The sequence below is a fragment of the Balaenoptera borealis genome, assembly GCF_965194805.1.
Source record: "Balaenoptera borealis genome assembly, chromosome: 4".
Lineage (NCBI taxonomy): Eukaryota > Metazoa > Chordata > Mammalia > Artiodactyla > Balaenopteridae > Balaenoptera > Balaenoptera borealis.
The window spans coordinates 8,720,916-8,740,125 of NC_138861.1; the positions used below are offsets into that span (position 1 = coordinate 8,720,916).

Here is a 19,210-nt window from a genome sequence, read left to right on the forward strand (position 1 = left end):
TGTGACATTTCTTAATCTAGTTCAGGAGTCAGAATGTCTCTGGTTTAGATTCTCTGGCCAGGTGGTCCACGGCTCAGGGTCTGTGAGCTCATCTTGCCCTGGAGAAACAGCCTGAGTTTGTAAGTTAACGATGATACCTACAACAGCAGTTTTATTACATTAACTATGTTATTGACGACATCAACTTTAGTCACCTGACTCTGGTTGATTAGTGGTCGGTTAGCACATGATTGAGGTCAGGGGGCACAAGAAAGGGAATAAAGTTTCGGACAGGGAGATTGAGTATAAACTTGGTAAGGGAACTCGGTTTCACAGATATCTAACAATACGTATTACCTACCACATCCTTTCACTCAGCTTTCAATTTCTACTTAAAATCCAACGAAAACCTTGCGTTCGTTATACCTAGAATAACAGCATCCAGTATGATGAGCTAGAAATAACTCACAGTCTATGATCTACATGTGTAGAAAATGCTAATGGATGCCTCCTGCTAGAAACAGCTACCTTAAAGTCAGTGGATATTCTGGGTGTGGGACAGCTCAAGGCTATGGGAGACTGTTTGCATAGGTGTGTGTCGGTTACCATGTACTGTAATGAAACCTTAGCGACCTTGGGTATTTCCTCCTCATTTCTTGTTCCGACCTACAGCACTTGGTCACCGCTAGATGGCATCATTTCTTTTTCTCCTCTGTTATCTTCCTTCTATTTTTTCAGGAACAATCAGTCCTCATAAGGTACTGGCAATAAAAATTATTTTTTGTTCTCTGAGCTGCTGTAACAGACGGAATAGTCCTCATATTCTCTGAAGAAGCACGAGCGTGATCAATCTAATTTCCAAATGTTGAAGGACTGTGAAACATATGAGAATTTATTCTACTAACCTTGAGCAAGTTTGAGAAATTAATATTCTCTACCGCTGAATTCCCATGATTCCGTGGATCTTTTTTTCCAGTGATCTTCATCTCCCCTCTTCCTCCTTGTATGGCATCTTAACTAGTGTCGGGGCACCCCGTGCACCCCATATAGCCAGCAAACCTCCCAAACCCTCCTGTTCTTCCTTCCAAGCGGCTTCAGCTTCACCCCTTCCTCTCTATTTCAATTGCTGAACCTAATGCAGAGCTAAGTCACTCCAAGTTTTTTCCAAACATGATTCTTTTCCTTCAGTCTATTCTTCACATGGAGATGCAGTTACCGTTCTCAAAATGCTGCTTCATCATGTCGTTGTGCTACTAAAGACCTATAGTTACTTTCTAATAGAATTTAAATAAAAACTAAGGCCTCATCTTAAATTCTATCAATTGTCCTTTGCCTATTCAATATGATCTTTTCCACTATCTAGCATAAGGTAAGAAAAAGAAATTCAGATGGCAAACAAAAATAGGGAAGTAGGTATAAAGATAGTTGAGTTCTGTAGCACCTTAACAAGACCCTTCTACCCTAGTTCTATTCATCCTTCACCTCCCAAATGGAGCTGCACCTCCTCTTCCAAGTCCTTTCTGACTACTTCAGCCCCAAGGTTTCTCATTCTTAGATGGATTTCCCTAGCACTTGATTTCTGTCTTCTATCTTACTTTCCATAAGGAACACAGGTTAGTAAATATTGACCGTGCCTCTCTTTTGTCCCGTTTCCCTCTGTGAGTGAGAAGGTAGAGTTCTTGAGGACAGAGGCTCTTGCTTTTTTGCCCTCTCCATGGCACCCACTATGATTTCTGCCCAGAGGTTAACATCTAGAGTTGGATAGATACAATTAAAAGATTGATAGAGAGCACATGTTTAAAAACAATAATGCCATTTGCAGCAACATGGATGGACCCAGAGATTGTCATACTGAGTGAAGTAAGTCAAACAGAGAAAGACAAATATCGTATGATATCGCTTATGTGTGGAATCTAAAAAAAATGGTGCAAATGAACTTATTTACAAAAATAGAAACAGAGTCACGGATGTAGAAAACAAACTTATGGTTACCAAGGGGGAAGGGGAAGAAGGGATAAATTGGGAGATTGGGATTGACATATACACACTACTGTATATAAAATAGATAACTAGTAAGGACCTACTGTATAGCACAGGGAACTCTACTCAATACTCTATAATGACCTATATGGGAAAAGAATCTAAAAAAGAGTGGATATATGTATGTATATAACTGATTCACTTTGCTGTACAGCAGAAACTAACACAACATTGTAAACCAACTATACTCCAATACTAATTTTTTAAAAAATTAAACACACACACAATTGTATGCTTAAGAAATATAAAAGAAAGTAGTGATGCTAGTTTAGGAAAGAAAGAAGGCTTCAGGGAGAAATCTGGACCTTAAGCTTGGCACTAAAGGAACTCCAGTTTTCAGTAGAGAAGAGAGGCAAAGTCAACCCAGAGAGAAAGGAATAAGGGTGGGTTTGGTTAGCTTACTTGTTTAGTTGGTGGGTTGAGTGCCAGTATAGTACATTGATTAAGGGTGAAGATTCTGGAACAAAGCTGCCAGACTTGATAGTCTAACTCTGCCTACTTTTATGGTCTAAGATAAGTTGCTTTACTTGTCTTGGTACTTCAGGGTCCTCACTTACGAAATGGAGACAATAATGGTATCTACCTTACAGAGTTAGTATGAAGAGTCAAGGAGTTAAAAGCAGTGATGTTCCTAAAGCAGTGCGTGGCCCCTTTTAATGCTAATTACATCTCACCTGTGTCCCCCTCCTGCAGCTCTCTCCTCACATCACCTCACTTCACCATCTCCTGGGCCAAGCATGGGTTGGAAAAGCATTTCCAGACACGAGGCAGAACGTAAGGAAGATAGAGCTTTGTTAAAGAGAAGGGTCCCTGCAAGAACAGCGGGCTGACCTCCTGGTAGCCAGGGAAAGTTGACAATGAGCACGGGTGGCTTGTCTGTTTTTATAGCCAGGGAACCTGCAAGTCATCTGCTGACTGGGCAGAGTACGTATACTTTCCGTGTGCTGAGCGGGAGAAAAATGGGGCCAATGTCTTTCCTTATATGGGATGGGAAAGGGACAGGGCATGCTGCTTGGGGGGCTCTGGGACATGGCAGTGGTCACATTGTGACAGAGTGATGGGAGTCCTGTAACTCTTTGTTCTGGCAATATTGGCCCTTTGAGTTTATCTTGTTCTTTTTCCTTGGAACACACCACATTCACCACACAAATTAGCATAATGCCAAGCTCAAAAGGCATGTGTTGAATGAATTACTCCTTTCTCTCTGGGTTGACTTTGCCTCTCTTCTCTACTGAAAACTGGGGTTCCTTTAGTGCCAAGCTTAAGGTCCAGATTTCTCCCTGAAGCCTTCCTTCTTTCCTAAACTAACATCACTACTTTCTTTTATATTTCTTATGCACACGATTGCATATGTGTTTAATTTTTTAATCTGTGCTCTCTATCAATCTTTTAATTGTATCTTTCCAACTCTAGGTGTTAACCTCTGGGCAGAAATCATAGTGGGTGCCATGGAGAGGGCAAAAAAGCAAGAGCCTCTGTCCTCAAGAACTTTACCCTCTCCCAGAGGGAAATGGGACAAAAGAGAGGTGCAGTCAATATTTACTAATGTGTGTTCCTTATGGAAAGTAAGATAGACGATAGAAATCAAGTGCTAGGGAAATCCATCTAAGAATGAGAACGCTTGGGGCTGAAGTAGTCAGGAAAGACTTGGAAGAGGAGGTGCAGCTCCTTTGGGAGGTGAAGGATGAATAGAACTAGGGTAGAAGGGTCTTGTTAAGGTGCTACAGAACTCAACTACTTTTATACCTACTTCCCTATTTTTGTTTGCCATCTGAATTTCTTTTTACCAAAAAGCAAGTTTGGCTCAGTATTGAATTTGGGGGCTGCTTTTACACATCATGACAGAGGACATGCACGGAGGCTCTCCAGGGCGAGGGCTGATAACCCAGGATTAAGAGCTGGCCTCAGTTTGTTGAGATATCTTAAAATAATTAATATGAAGGTAGTTCTGAGGACAAGAAGGACGGTGCTCAAAGTGTTATAAAATAGCCGCCACAAAATAAGTTTCTATGAAAAAAAAAAAAAATGGAACAGATGAAGAGCCCAGAAATAGACACACACAAATAGTCAACTAATCTTTCACAAGGGAGCAAAGGTAATACTGTAGAGAAAGGATAGTCTTTTCAACAAATGGTGCTTGAAAAATTGGGGATCCATATGTGAAGAAGAAGGGGGAAGAGGAGGAAAGGAAGGAGAAGAATGGAAAGAACCTAGACACAGACTTTATACCTTTTACAAAAATTAATTCAAAATGAATCTTAGATTTAAAGAATCTTTGCCTTTAATAAGGCAAAACTATAAGACTTCTAAAAGATGACATAGAAGAACATGTATATGACCCTGGGTTTGGCAATGAGTTTTTGGGTACTCACTAAATACTAAAAGCATTATCCATAAAAGAAAAAAATGTAGTAAGTGAGCTTTATTAGAATTAAAAACTGCTCTGCAAAAGACACTGTTAAAAGGATGAAGAGACAAGACACAAAATGGGAGAAATTGTTTAGAAAACATTTCCCTGATACAAGACTTGGATCCAAAATATACAAAGAACTCTTGAAATTTAGCAGTAAGAAAACAAACAACCCAATTTAAAAATAGGTAAAGATCTGACAAAGAAGATACAGAGATGTCAAATAAGTGTGTGAAAAGATATTCAACATTGTATATTATTAAGGAAATGCAAATTTAAAAAACAGTGACACACTACTACACATCCAATTGAATGACTAAAATTCAAAGAGCTGACAATACCAAGTTGATACAAGGATGCAGAGCAATTGGAGGACTCATTCATTGCTGGTGGAAGTGTAAAAGAGTACAGCCACTTTGGAAGACAGGTTGGCAGTTTTCACATAGTCTTACTATATGACCCGTCAAACATTCTCCTAGACTGAAAAATCACGTCCACACAAACACCTGCACTCGAATGTTTATAGCAATTTTATTCATAATCTCCAAAAACTGATAACAACCAAGATGTCTTTCAATAGGTGAATGGATAAACCAACTGTGGTACATCCATCTAATGGAATATTGTTCAGTAGTAAAAAGCAATGCGCTATCAAGCCATAAAAAGACATACAGTAAATACTAATTGTTAAGTGAAAGAAGACAGTCTGAAAAGCTACAGACCATATGATTCTAACTTTATGACAATTAGAAAAGGCAAAACTAGGGACAGTAAAGAGATAAGTGGTTGTCAGGACTTGAGAAGTTTGGAGGGCAGGGATGAGTAAAGGAAGCACAGGAGAAACTATTCTGTACGATACAGTAGCGGCGATTGACGTGCGTGTGTCAAAACTGTGCAATGCAAAGAATTAAACAATGTAAATTATGGATTTCAGTTAATAACGTGTCAGTATTTGTTCATTAATTGTAACAAATGTATTACATTAATGCAAGATGTTAATAATAAGAGAAATCACAGAGACAGGGGGAGAGTACACCGACCTCTCTGTGCTGTTTAATATTTTTGTAAATTGAAAACTGTGCTACAAAACTAAGGCTGTTTCTTATCTTTAAATATATAAATGATGTAAGAAGAAAAATGTATATGTGACTTTGGAAGCAGCCAATAACATGTTGACTAACTATAAAAATCACAAAACATTCTTTTACTTATTGCAAAGACTTGTGCATTTGAATAAATCACTAAATTCTACTTACTTATGCCAAGGTGACTTACTAACAGCCAGTTCCCATAATACTGCCCAGATTCTTAACGTCAACATGATGTGACAGCCTCTGTCTCTACTAACAGATATACCTTGGGTTTTGGGAACACAATAGTAATGAAAAACATCAATACAGGGCTTCCCTGGTGGCACAGTGGTTAAGAATCCACCTGCCAATGCAGGGAACATGGGTTTGAGGCCCTGTCTGGGAAGATCCCACATCCCACGGAGCAATTAAGCCCGTGTGCCACAACTACTGAGCCTGTGCTGTAGAGCCCACGAGCCACAACTACTGAGCCCATGCGCCACAACTACTGAAGCCCATGTGCCTAGAGCCCGTGCTCCACAGCAAGAGAAGACACCGCAATGAGAAGCCCATGCACCACAACAAAGAGTAGCCCCCGCTCGCTGCAACTAGAGAAAGCCCGCGTGCAGCAATGAAAACCCAATGCAGCCAAAATAAATAAATAAATAAATAAATAAATAAATAAATAATTTAAAAATCAATACATTCTTAGAGAAATAAACAGAATCCATCAACTGTTATAGATCTGGACATACCACAGAATAACATAATCACTTTTTCCTACACTGATTTCCCTGAACCACCTGGAACACCCAGTTTTGTTTTCCTTAATCACTGTGTTGGACAACCTCTCCCCACGTCTTCTCCATCCGAGTGTGTAACTGTGAGCTTGGTTTCAGTGCGGCAGGGGACAGATGACAATGAGCAATGGTGAGGCAGATGTGTTGGCACCATCAAGTTTTTAACAAGGTGCTGGCAGTCATAAGTAATAATTAACCTCTAATCCCTACCCCAGACATGGCAAGACACCAGAGACAGCTAGGAATGAGAGCAGAGATGGACAAGAGCTTTTCAGTTAAGGTGGACTTAACTTTGTTAAAAATACATTTTTGAGGGAATTCCCTGGCAATCCAGTGGTTAGGACTTGGCACTTTCACTGCCAGGGTCCGGGTTCAATCCTTGGTTGGGGAACTAAAATCCCACAAGCTGCCCAACATGGCACAGCCCAAAAAATTAATAATTAAATTTTTGAAAATCTGAATAACAGAAAGCATCATAAACAAAGACAAGAGATAGATTGAAAGGAATTTTTTATCCAAAGTTTATATTGAGTGTCTACAAATCAGTGAGAAAATTACAAATGCCCAGTTTAAAACTGGGCAAAAGATAAAGACAAGTTATTCACAGAGCAAACTGTATAAATAATAAATCAACACATGAAAAAAATGTTCAACCTCACTAGAAATCAGGGAAAAGTCAATTTAAACATGAGATAGTATTTTTAACTTCAAATTGGGGGGAAAAAACCTAAAGAGGGAGTGTTGAGGAAGGATTTGGGAACCAGTTCTTTACATATAGTATTGATATGGTTGTAAATTTCAGGGAAGTTTGTGAAGCAACATTTCAAAATTTTATACATCCAGCAGTTCTACTTCTATAAATCTTTCCTAGAGATATCTGTACCTGTGTGCAAATTTACATTTACAAAAAAATATTTTCTGCTGTGTTGTTGGCAATGACAAAAAATTAGAAGGAACCCAAATTCCCATCAATATAAGTGGTTAAATGACAGTAGAGCCATACTCCAGAATGCTCAGGTCCCAGTAACCAGAATAAGCTCAACCAATGTGCACTGATGTGAAAAATTTCCAAGATACATCTTAACCCCCTTGGTAGTATTCTTCCTATCTTAAAATGTGCATACCTATGACACATAAATTCCATGTCCAATTTTCTGTCCTACAAAACTACGAAAAGCTACAGACTTCTGATCAATATTCCCCCAAACTATTGTCAATTGTAAGAAGTATGTCCAAAAGAAAAAAAAGAATCAGAAATCTGTTCAAAACCAGCAGATTTTTAAGAACTTATTATCCCCTCACCCACCTCTGTTCTGTTACAGCAACACTGGAAGACTGCAATTAGGAAAGAGAGCAAACCTAACTCTCACCTCAAATCTTGTCTCTCAACTACAGGATATGATGAAGTCATTTAAAAAATATATTTAAAGGAGACTGAACCCTTAAGTGAAAGACCCCAATAAGTTATTTCCCTAAAATAGACAGTAAATAAAGAATTTGTAATGAGTTGCAGTGGAAGGATGTGAAATCTCTTTCTCTGGGTCTTCTTAAAATTATAACATTCCCACATATGTCTGCAGTGTTTTAAATATTTTACATTTATGTAGTAAACATTGAAAGACAGAAAGATGAGGTTATTTCCAACTAGATGTTATAATTTCCCCCCAGTGGAACTATGCTTTCCTTTCTAGGTACATGAGCTCTCCTTTTTTGAGTCTGAGATTGGAAGTTCTCATGGTTGAATTGTTAACACATTTATCTTTATTTGGGTTGAGTTTGATCCAGCTACTCTGAAGACTATGGTTTCTTCACTAAAAATTGCTTCAATTGTAGATTTATCACCTGGTTGGCAAACGCTGGGTAACTTCAGGCACAAGAACATTACTCTGAACTTGGGTGTGGTCAGTGAGATAGAAACCAACACTATTTTTTCCTTCATGATATGAAATATACTCTATCTTTACTCCCAGGGTTTTGTCCAAAAAACTCATAAAACATAAATTGACTCTGCCATTCAGACTTCCATGTTCTCCTCCAATCTACACAGAAGAGTCTAAGTTCAATTACACCAATACTGATGCCAAATTTCAAAAAACGAGAGCACCCTCCATTTCTGCTAGTGCCAAGTGTATTGTTCCAGGTGCAGAGAAGTATCTTAAAAAGTTTTAGTAAATCTCATTCTACAGTAAATTATTACTCAACAAGTTCTCTCTGGACCACAGTATACTAAGCCAGTGTCTGTTTTCTATTGCAGGCGAAGAAGTTTGTGGTCTTTCATGGAGCTTCCGTTTACCAACCTGGAGATGGCATTCATTTTATTGGCTTTTGTTATCTTTTCCTTCTTTACTCTGGCTTCCATCTACACTAACCCGGATGAGAGGAATGAAGGTAAACAGAGAGAGCTCTTCATAATAGTCCCCGTTTCCTTTCCCCACCCAATCTTCATTCTCTATGATTTGATTTGGTTTAGTTTCTATTCTGTATGTGAGAATGAGTTTGTTTTGGGGTGTGGGGTGTGTGTGTGTGTGTGTGTGTGTGTGTGTGTGTGTGTGTGTGTGTGTGTGTATGACAGAGAGGAGAGAGAGAGAGAGAGAAAGAGAGTTTTATTAAATAGCCTGAAATATCTACTGTGGCATTTTACCATTATTTATTAAGAAAGGTTTGGAAATGGAAATGATTATTCACATGACTTTTAATCCCAGAATTTTGCAGGTCTTATGCCCTGAATTATATGTATATATATACATATATATATGTATATGTATAATTTTTCTTTCACCATCCTCCCATCCCTGCCCCTCATCCCTGTCCCCCATCAGAAACTTAACATGTGCAAAAAGCAAAATATCTTTCAAAGTCGTTAAAGGTAATTTTCACAGGCTAAATGCAAGTTCACAAGAAACAAATTCCATTATCGTATACATATATGGTGTGTGTGGGTGTGCATTTTTGTTCAACTATAAATGGGAAGGAAAAGAATTAAAGGTTTTTTCCTAATGACCTCTTGACAAAGCCCAAACTTTCAAAAAAAATGTAGAAGCGTTTAAAAAACTCAACACCACATGTTTGCTCATTGCCAATAATAACAATTATTAGCAATAATATGTAATTTAAATGGCAGTTCTTGGTATTTCACTGTAGTTCAGGTCCTACCAAATTTCACACAAAATTAATGGTGACTGACCATGTTTGAGGGCAAAAATTTTATATATATATATATAAATATATATGGCATATGCCAAGGAAATAATATATATTTGTAGAGAATAAGATAAAATCATAAAAAGAAAACTGTGTTTCCTAAAATTATGATACCTCTCCATCAATTTTTGGCTGTGAAAGAAGTGCTCTCTGTAAAAGACAATATTATTCTCTGTCTTATAAGCATAGTACACTTATAGAAGTAGAAAACAAGAAGCCACAGTAAATAGACATTCCAATTCGTGCTGACATGAAGATTGGGAAGCATAATTGGAGTCCATAAAGTCTTTTTCATGCTCCATATTGTTTTAGTTTAAAATGGGTTTGGCTGAAAGAAAGAGTAAAACCAAAATTGCAGTTACTTTAACTAGATAATAATGTCTTTCTGTCACACATAAAGGAAGCCTGGGGGTAGTAAGTTCCCGCCTGACACGACTCCCTGGTGTCCTGGACCCAGGCCACACCGCCCTGGTTCCCTCCCATGTCCGATGGCAGCTCCCATGTCCAGCACTGACCCAGCTGCCCGTCTTCCACTATCATCTATGCGTGCCAGTCAGCAAGAAGAAGGAAGAGGGCACGCCTCTGTCTTTTAAGAGCGCTCCCAGAATCTACACTTACCACTTCCCTTTGGCCAGAATTTAGTCCATGGACATACCCAAAGGAAAGCTGGGAAATGTAACAGTTATTCTGGAAGGCATGTGCGGAGCAAAAACTTTGGGTTTTGTTCCTAAAGGAAGAGGGGTACAACCAGCAGTGTCTGCCAGACACGTAGACTCCTAACCATGCGTTCACTACGGGGCTGGTAGTCATTAAATCGGGGAATATTTGAGCTAGAAGGAATGTTAAGAGAGCATCTAATTTACTGATGCTTAACCAGAAATGAATATCAGAAAGGCACCTCATGCTTGGGGCCCATCACAAACCCAGCAAATAGGCATTTCTGGGTGTCCCACCTGGCCACGTGTCTTTAAACAAGCCCCCCTACCCCCCATTTTTCTAGCTTTCATCTCTGGTTAAGAAGCATTGACCAACTATTCATATTTCAGATGTGACAACAGAGGCCCACAAATGTTTAGTGAGTTTCTCAGGTGCTCAGTTAATTAGCAGAAGAGCCAAAACTAGAGCAGAGACTCCCAGTTCCAAGTTCCTGCCCCCTCTCTGCACCCCCGTGACTCCCCAGTTATGATGCATGGACACGGAGAGCCAGAAGACTGGGCCAGTCATAGAAATTTACCTTTCCTTTACACTTCTGTATTCCGTTTTTCATAATTTCCTTTTTCTTCAGCTCTATTCCTCCTATATCTGATGTTTACTTTCCAAGCTAAAGCAATTCCTCCATTTGAATACTGTTAACTAACAGAACTAGAACCAGCTGCCCAAGAATTCTCATCGAAGAACACCCTTGCTTCCCTTCGTGACCACCAGGTCAGTGCCAAGCACAATTCTGCATAAAAGTACAAAATGTATACACCTTCCTAAATGTGATAAGCCCCAGGAGTAAAATCTACCTTCATTAGAATTGCAGGACTATTTTAATATCCTTTCTGGCACAAGCAGAGAATTGCAGGAGCCACAAAAATAAACTTGAGAGGCAGATTTAATTTCACATGTTTATTTAAAATCTAATAGACTCAGCTATGGGTAATGGAGAATCTAAATCTGAATGGGACTCAGCTCCTATGTCAGGGAGCTGATAGTCTCGTGGGGATTCAGTTGTATAACCAGAGCAGACCCAGTGAATGGGCTACCAGAGTTTTTAACTAAGGAGGATGGGGTCAGAACGGAAGCTCTTCCTCAGGGGTATCACGGTGGGCTTCACGGAAGAGACGGCCACCCTGGTGCAGGTGATATTGACAGAGTAGGGTGGGTGGGGTGCATTCCAACTAAGAAAACAGCTTAAGGAAAATTACCTGACCGAAAAAAATTAAATGTATAAGATGAAAAATCAACTATAGTTTGGAATGTACCTTAAGCCCAACAAGGAATTGAACAGAACTGATCATTGGCCAGAATCTTCTCAAGTCTTTCAGAGGTCAAAAGACGAACAAAGCATTTTAACAGGGAGTCTCTTAAACTTGAGATGGGTGCCTCTGACCTCAACCTCCCACGTGAGAGCAAAGGCTCTCAAGCTCTAACTTGCACATAAGTCACCTAGAGATTTTATGAAAAAGTAGACTACTGTTCAGTAGGTGTGGGTGGGACCTGAGATTCTGCATTTCTAACAAGCTTCCAGGTGACGACCATGGTCTAGAAGACTAGCCCAGCCACAGATGTGACACTTGCAGGCCCCAGGGGGCCAAGCTCATCTGTGTGCAGCAGGGGAGGAGGGAGCTTGGCTACGTGGCTGGGCGCCCAGGTTCCGTCCGGTAAGCAAGGCCCTGCGGGGCACAGGGCAGACCCAGAGCAGGAGGAGAGGACCTCGGCCTCCGGCGCAGTCTTGCCTCAGGTCCTAACATGTCAGGAGTGGGTGGATTAAGGTTTAAGAAACTATTTTTATTTTAATTTATTAATTTATTTATTTTTGGCTGTGTTGGATCTTCGTTTCTGTGCGAGGGCTTTCTCTAGTTGTGGCAAGCGGGGGCCACTCTTCATCGCGGTGCGCGGGCCTCTCACTGTCGCGGCCTCTCTTGTTGCGGAGCACAGGCTCCAGACGCGCAGGCTCAGTAATTGTGGCTCACGGGCCCAGTTGCTCCGCGGCATGTGGGATCTTCCCAGACCAGGGCTCGAACCCGTGTCCCCTGCATTGGCAGGCAGATTCTCAACCACTGCGCCACCAGGGAAGCCCCAAGAAAATATTTTATATGTTTAGAAGAGTTGAGAGTCATTGAGAGCCATTCTTATTCTTTTAGGAAAAAAACTGTATTTAATTAGATTAATTAATTAATTAATTTAAATTGAAGTATAGTTGATTTACAATGTTGTGTTAGTCCTAGGTGTACGGCACAGTGATTCATATATATATATATATTCTTCTTCAGATTATTTTCCATTATAGGTTATTACAAAATATTGAGTATAGTTCCCTGTGCTATACAGTAGGTCCTTATTGGTTATGAGAGTCACTCTTTAAAAATCAGAATATTTTAGTATTGCCAAGATTTCTGCAGCTCTTAATAGTTTGTAGATCCACTATCTCATTTGTAATTAACATTTCTCAATTCTCTTACTCTAGCCTTTTTATAAGGGAACAGTTAAGACAACTTTCTTTGTTAAAAGAGGGTATAAGGTATGACCAAGCCCTGAGATATTTCAGAAAATTGTATTTATTGAGAAACTGACCAAGAACCCACATTTTTCCCTGTTACTGTAAGAAGTCTCCAGAGAAAGATTTTCAAAGACTGTCAGTTCAATTCTTCTCACTGGAAGAAGTCTGGCTATTTTGATCCCTAACTGAATTTACATAGATCATCTACCTTTGACCTTTCAGAGGTACTTAAGAATGTTGCTTTTGTTCTGGACCATATGATATATTTTAAAATTTAAAGGTGAAACATAACATACAGTGCTTGTTTGCAAATATGAGTCCAAATAACAGAAATCAGTCACTGTAGAAAATCATGTAGCCCAAAAGAAATCTTGACTGGGCAAGGAAGCTTCACCTACCACCACCGTGATCAAAAGCATGGTCCCATGTGGACTTTCTTTTTTTTCTGGCTGTGTTGGGTCTTTGTTGCTGCATGCAGGCTTTCTCTAGTTGCGGCGAGCGGGGGCTGCTCTTCGTTGCGATGCACAGGCTTCTCATTGTGGTGGCTTCTCTTGTTGTACAGCACGGGCTCTAGGCGAATAGGCTTCAGTAGTTGTGGCGCATGGGCTTAGTTGCTCCATGGCATGTGGGATCTTCCCAGACCAGGGCTCAAACCCATGTCCCCAGCATTGGCCGGTGGATTCTTAACCACTGCGCCACCAGGGAAGCCCCCCCATGGACTTTCTAATCACACCAACAGGTTCTAGCATTACAGGAGCACCCAGAATTAGTCATCCCAGGATTGTACTGCTCTCCTTTGAGAGTCATAGGTGCTTACATCAATGCCATATTGTCTATCTTCAAATTAATAAAATATTTGTAACTTGATCATTACAGAATTAACTTAGATGGTGCCTCTCCAAAGAAGTTTTAGGAATCCACTCAACCTGAAAATAATAATGGTTGTCTCATCTTCGTGACTTAAAAATTGAGAAAAATAAATGTTACATAATGGTAGTGGAACTAGACTGAAGTAGGGCTGCTTTTTCCCAGCCCAGGACACTGTTTCCTGGAAGACCTGTCTCACTGTCAGCATAAAAACAGTGATGATAGAAATGTTTATTAGGTGCCTTCCATGTAAAAGACAAGATGCCAAGCACTTTAGATGTATTATTGTGCTTAATCTTAAAATAACCTTATGAGAGAGGTAATAATAACTTCACTGTTTACAAGTGAGGACATTGGAGCTCTAACCTTGACCTCAGGCCACTCAGCTAATGAGTGAAGATCCCAAGTGAGGCTCTAGGTCACAGGATCCAGAACCTTGTGCACTTTCTCTCCAGATTCCCTTGAAAAAGTTATTTGCTTTTTTAAAAATGCATGTACCTCTCTTTTTTCCTACAAAGAATTTAAATTGGCTAAAAATATATAACAAGATAAAACTAAATTTCCAATAAGTAGATAAAGAAATCCAGGAAAAGGGAAAAATAAAAGTAGGAAAAATAGAAGTGGTTAGTCTTGGTGAGGAGAAGGCTAGCATCTCGTTTCAGCCAAGAGTAAAAACTGTGTTATTAAGATTCCTGCGTTCATGTCCTGGCTCTGCCATTGGTGACTGTGGGATTTAGGGAAAATTACACAAATTCTCAAAGCCTTCATTTTTCATGTACTAGGTATAATAATGACACCTGCCTCATAGAGTTGAAGTGAGAATTACCTGAACTAAAGCATGAAAATGCAGAGGGAAGGCTGCTATTGGAGTTGTTTTGAAGTCTTCATGATTAGGAATTTAATAGAACAATGAGGTTCATCCTAAACTAAAGGAAAATATTTACTGCAGAACCCAGAAAATGTTTACTCAGTCAGTCCACACACTGAGTCAACATATTTGTTTTAAATATCCAGCAATACAACATATTCAATACCAATGAACTACAAGATGACATCACATGGAAAAGATAAAAACCTGATGTCAGGGAACGGTAAGGACTCCATTGACAAATGAACATTTAATAGAGTTAGACTGCCTACCAAATGTAGAAGAGGATATACAGAAACTTCAAAAAGGAATAAAGTGAACATCGAGAGACTGAGACATCTCAGAAAACTGAAGAAGTCTTGAATATATTTTGCAAATGGTATCTTTCATAAAATTGTGCTGTGAAAATCACAAGTAAAGTGTGTTGTATGAAGCTATGGCTTCAAATCAATGCCTCATCCATTCGTTGTGCTAAAATTAGCTTATAGCTGCAATTATAAATTGCCTTTTATTAAATAAGTGATTCAGCAAATTTATTTTTATTATTTTAAGTGTCATTTTTCAAGATAAATGTCCATTCAAATTATTTTTTCTGTCTTCTATTAAATTTTGCCCTGAAAGGAGATCCACTTTACATGATCATTTTCAGTATTAATTACTCTCAGATTAAAAAGAAGTTTCCTGTTACAGAATTATGCACTCAGCAGCGTTAACCACCATCAATTATCATCCAAGAAATTAGCTGGATTCACGCTCTACCCATTTGTAGGAAGTGGGTGTGAAATTTGGCCCTGTGCTTTCTTTAAAGCCAATCCAGAGGAGAAAACTGACAATGTTGAAGTTTACCTGAGCTCTTAGTTAGGAAATTCCCCAAGCTTTTGTTTTCCAAATCCCCTCACTCTTGTGTTCCAGGAAATGGCTGACCGCAAAGACCAACCTTTCCCATACTATGTGAGAAAAACTCGCTGGCCACTCTTTCTCGTGACCCCCAGAGACTCTTGAGGACCCCGTTGTTTACCTATGGCAGGGACAAACACAGACCTTTCCCCTTTTACCTGCACACGCTGGCAAAGACAGACAGCTCCTTGTTCTTTGTCTCACGGATGGCTTATCTGAGATTAGAACTGTTTGTCCCCCTGAAATTAACTAGACACAGAGATAAACCTTTCCTGCACAGCTACCTGATGGAGACTTCCCTTGATGACAGAACAATGCATAGGGTAAAGCATCCCACCTGGGGCGTCTCCACTCCTCCCTGTTAAGCTAAGGAGAAACCAGCTGCCGAGGCTCCGTGATCTCAGATCTGGGGCGCTCTCCCTATCGCAATAGACTGAATAAAATCAGTATCATTGCTTTCTTCGTTATTGTCTTTGACATCGCACAATCTCCTTCCTTATAGGATAAGCTGATATGTATATGATAAAAATAAAATACTATAGTTGCTAGTTGGAATACAACTATTTCTGGTATGGAAAAAAGAAACAAGAGCTCTCTAGTAAAGAATCTCATGAGCGACTCTACCTCGGTGGTTTTGAACTTTTTTGGCTGAAATCCACTTCCGGATTTCCTACCCACCCACTTACCCACATGTGCAAAAGGGAAAGTTTCATAAAAAAATACTTAGCCTCACTACAGGTGATATATTTTAATACTTTGTCTTCTATTCTATTTTTCTTTTTTTTTTTTAACGCTGATGGCAATCCACCTAGTAGACTATGTGACCTATTAAATTCCAATTAAGTTCTATCATATTCCATTAAATTCTAATCATTTCTCCATTCTAAGTTCAGGCAATAGCATCAAGTTTAGCAGGGAAGACCATTTTCACAAGCCACATGTCAATCTCCCAGGCAGAAACCTTTGTTAACTTACCATTGCCTAGAGAATAAAGTAAAAATTCCCAAGGCTCTTGGTATTCTTCCAAGTGGGAGGTTTCCACTTACCTACTAATAATGCCCTCCTCCTTCTCTTCTACCGGAATCTTATTCTTCAAGCCTAAATTCATTTCCTTTCTTCTGTATTCACTGTAACCCCAAATGAGCTCTCTTCCTGGGGAATTTCATAGCACATCTTTTATGTATCATTAATATGGTGCTTATCTTTATCACCTTGTATCTCCCTAGCCTGGCCCTGACAACTGTTCCCCAGTCCCTGGATCACGTGGCCAGGCAAGATGAATCCGCTCTGGTGTATGTGTGAGGCAGGCTTTGCCCTGCAGGGAGTAATGCCACATGCCCAACCTTTCCCCTTCTGTGACACCCAGCATAAGTAGATTAAAACACAGAGCTAGTTCTGATTCTCTGCGGAGAGATTTCAGTGTCTAAAAGGTGAAAAACAGTAAACCTAGCTTGTGGTGCCTGGAAAAATTCATTATGTTTGTGTGTATAGGAAACGCAACTACAAAATAATGAGAGAGATTTCCGTAATTTGTTACTGAAATTGGTTGGCTATTCAGAAAAAATATTTTTATTTCATGTTATTTACAAAAAGACACTACTAGGCATGGAATGAGAATAAAAAATTAACTGATCTCCAGTCTTGCCCTTAAACTTTAGAGACTTACAGGAGAGATGAAATAGGTAGAGAAAAGTAAAAAATAGTAATTCTTGTTCACATCAAAATAAAATTCTTTATCTCTGTATGGATTTTTCATAGAAAAAAAAATAAGGTAGTAAACCACCAAAAGCATGTTTTAAAGAGAGTAAGAAAAGCCACTTTGTGTGTCCCTTGGAATATTGGCTCCATAAGGCAGAGATTGGGTCTGTCTTAGTCACTGCTTCATTCCAGAACTTACAACACTGCCTGGGACATAGGTGGTTCTCAATAATTCATGACTGAATGAATTAATAAATACCTACAGCTTAGTTCTTTAGACAGGCTCAACTTGAGTACCAAATATTTTTAGCATAATACATCATCTTTCTGACTCATTCTCTAGCTTTTCCTACTGCTACTACTAATAGCTCATATTATTTTATGTACAGTCATCATTTAATCCTCATATTAAACTTATGAGGTAGATATTTCTATGGTACTCTATCTAAAATCCCAAAAGAATACCACTTGGAATGCCGTTTATAAACAGGGTCCTGTCCCATGAACTGGTGAATCAACAGAACTGCCGTGATGAAGCTGGTTTGTGTACAGAGACGGCCTCTGAAATATTTATAAACCTCCTTCTTGAGAACTCAGTGATCACGCAGCACAAACGACCTCAGAAAACACAACTCAGCAGAGAAAGGCTCGTGTGCTTGCTGTACATTGGATCACCCTTCTATAACGTTCAGGTTTGATATATCAATGAACGGAAAATACATTTTAACCTCAGTCAAATAAAACATAACTAGGAGGGGTATGCCTGCTGGACAGAAGAAATTATTAACGCATGCCAAAGTCAGGTATGAAGGGTTTGTGGACTTCCAATTTTTTTATCATCCAGACAACTGCTTCCTTTTATTTCCTTGAATTATGAAGAATCATTTTCCACCCATTTTATCATCCCTTAGTTTTCAAGTTGAACACTGTGAAGCTGGGGCATAAGTTTAGAAGAGCTAAGTGTGACGGCCTCCTTATACCTTTAGAGGAGAGCACGGTGTGATGCAGCTATTTCCTGCCCGGATTATATTGTCCACCTGCACCAGGCCCTGTCTTTGAAAGCTGTCTGCTCTAATGACCAATAGGAAGTGATAAAATGTAAGTGACCCATCAGGGAATGCTAAGGATATCCTGGGTAGGTAATGATCCTTCATCAAAGGTGTGTCCAGCCTCCTGACAAACAGGGGCTTCCAACCCCCCCCCACTACTCCCTCCCCGTGCCAGACCCTGTGGGAGCTGCCAGGTGAGAGCCTTGGTGACTCCGCCCGTGATACAGGGAGCTTGAGAGAGAGAAATTAAGCCCAAGGCTGGTGAGCCACCTTCCTCATTAAGAAAAATTTTAAATTATATTGAAACCCTTTAGTAAGATTCAAAAACTCTGTTAAGAATTCCTTCAGGGCTTCCCTGGTGGCGCAGTGGTTGGGAATCTGCCTGCCAGTGCAGGGGACCCGGGTTCAAGCCCTGGTCTGGGAAGATCCCACATGCTGCGGAGCAACTAGGCCCGTGAGCCACAACTACTGAGCCTGCGCGTCTGGAGCCTGTGCTCTGCAACAAGAGAGGCCGCGACAGTGAGAGGCCCGCGCACCGCGATGAAGAGTGGCCCCCGCTCGCCGCAACTAGAGAAAGCCCTCGCACAGAAACGAAGACCCAACACAGCCAAAAATAAATAAATAAATAAATAAATAATTAAAAAAAAAAAAAAAAGAATTCCTTCAGACGTTTCAGCTGCTGTTGTCCAGCTGTGTCAATGTGAGCAAAAAGCCCTATGACGGATCCTTCCCACCCTTACATCCGAAGAGACTGGATGGAGGGTCAGTAGAAAACGAGGGTTAGAATCTACGTGTTAGAGAGAAATGGATGGACTCCTGTCCTGCCACTCGCTCACAGTGTGACGTGAGCAAACTGCGTAAATGCTCCAAGGTTCACTTCATCCGTATGATAGTAGTTGCCCACACAAGGCTGTTGTGAAAATTAGAATACGATGAAATATTTAAAACAAGCACTACCTCCGTATTTTAAGAATGAAATCGTAGCTGCTGCCTTCATTATTTTATTACTATGCTGTTGTTGTTCTGACTGTTCTTTGGTTTGTGTCTGTAATCTGCTGTCTGTAGGGTGAAACTGTTCGTGACTCTGTAACTACCAGCCTGCTGCAGTTAGGGAGACCGCTGTCTG

At 40.0% G+C, this 19,210-nt stretch overlaps 2 protein-coding genes across 2 annotated transcripts in view; one reads left to right on the top strand and one right to left on the bottom strand.

The window, feature by feature from the left end:
- LOC309628501 (tripartite motif-containing protein 75-like) overlaps window positions 1-19,210 on the bottom strand; it is a gene marked incomplete at its 5' end in the record, with an annotated part of 418,183 nt that overhangs the window by 269,347 nt on the left and 129,626 nt on the right. The window lies entirely within an intron of this gene.
- SMIM31 (small integral membrane protein 31) overlaps window positions 1,609-19,210 on the top strand; it is a 46,599-nt gene continuing 28,997 nt past the window's right edge. Inside the window, exon 1 of the mRNA XM_082391831.1 lies at window positions 1,609-8,687. Coding sequence (XP_082247957.1) covers window positions 8,576-8,687 — 112 coding nt within the window. The 5' untranslated portion in view covers window positions 1,609-8,575. The remainder of the gene's footprint in view (window positions 8,688-19,210) is intronic.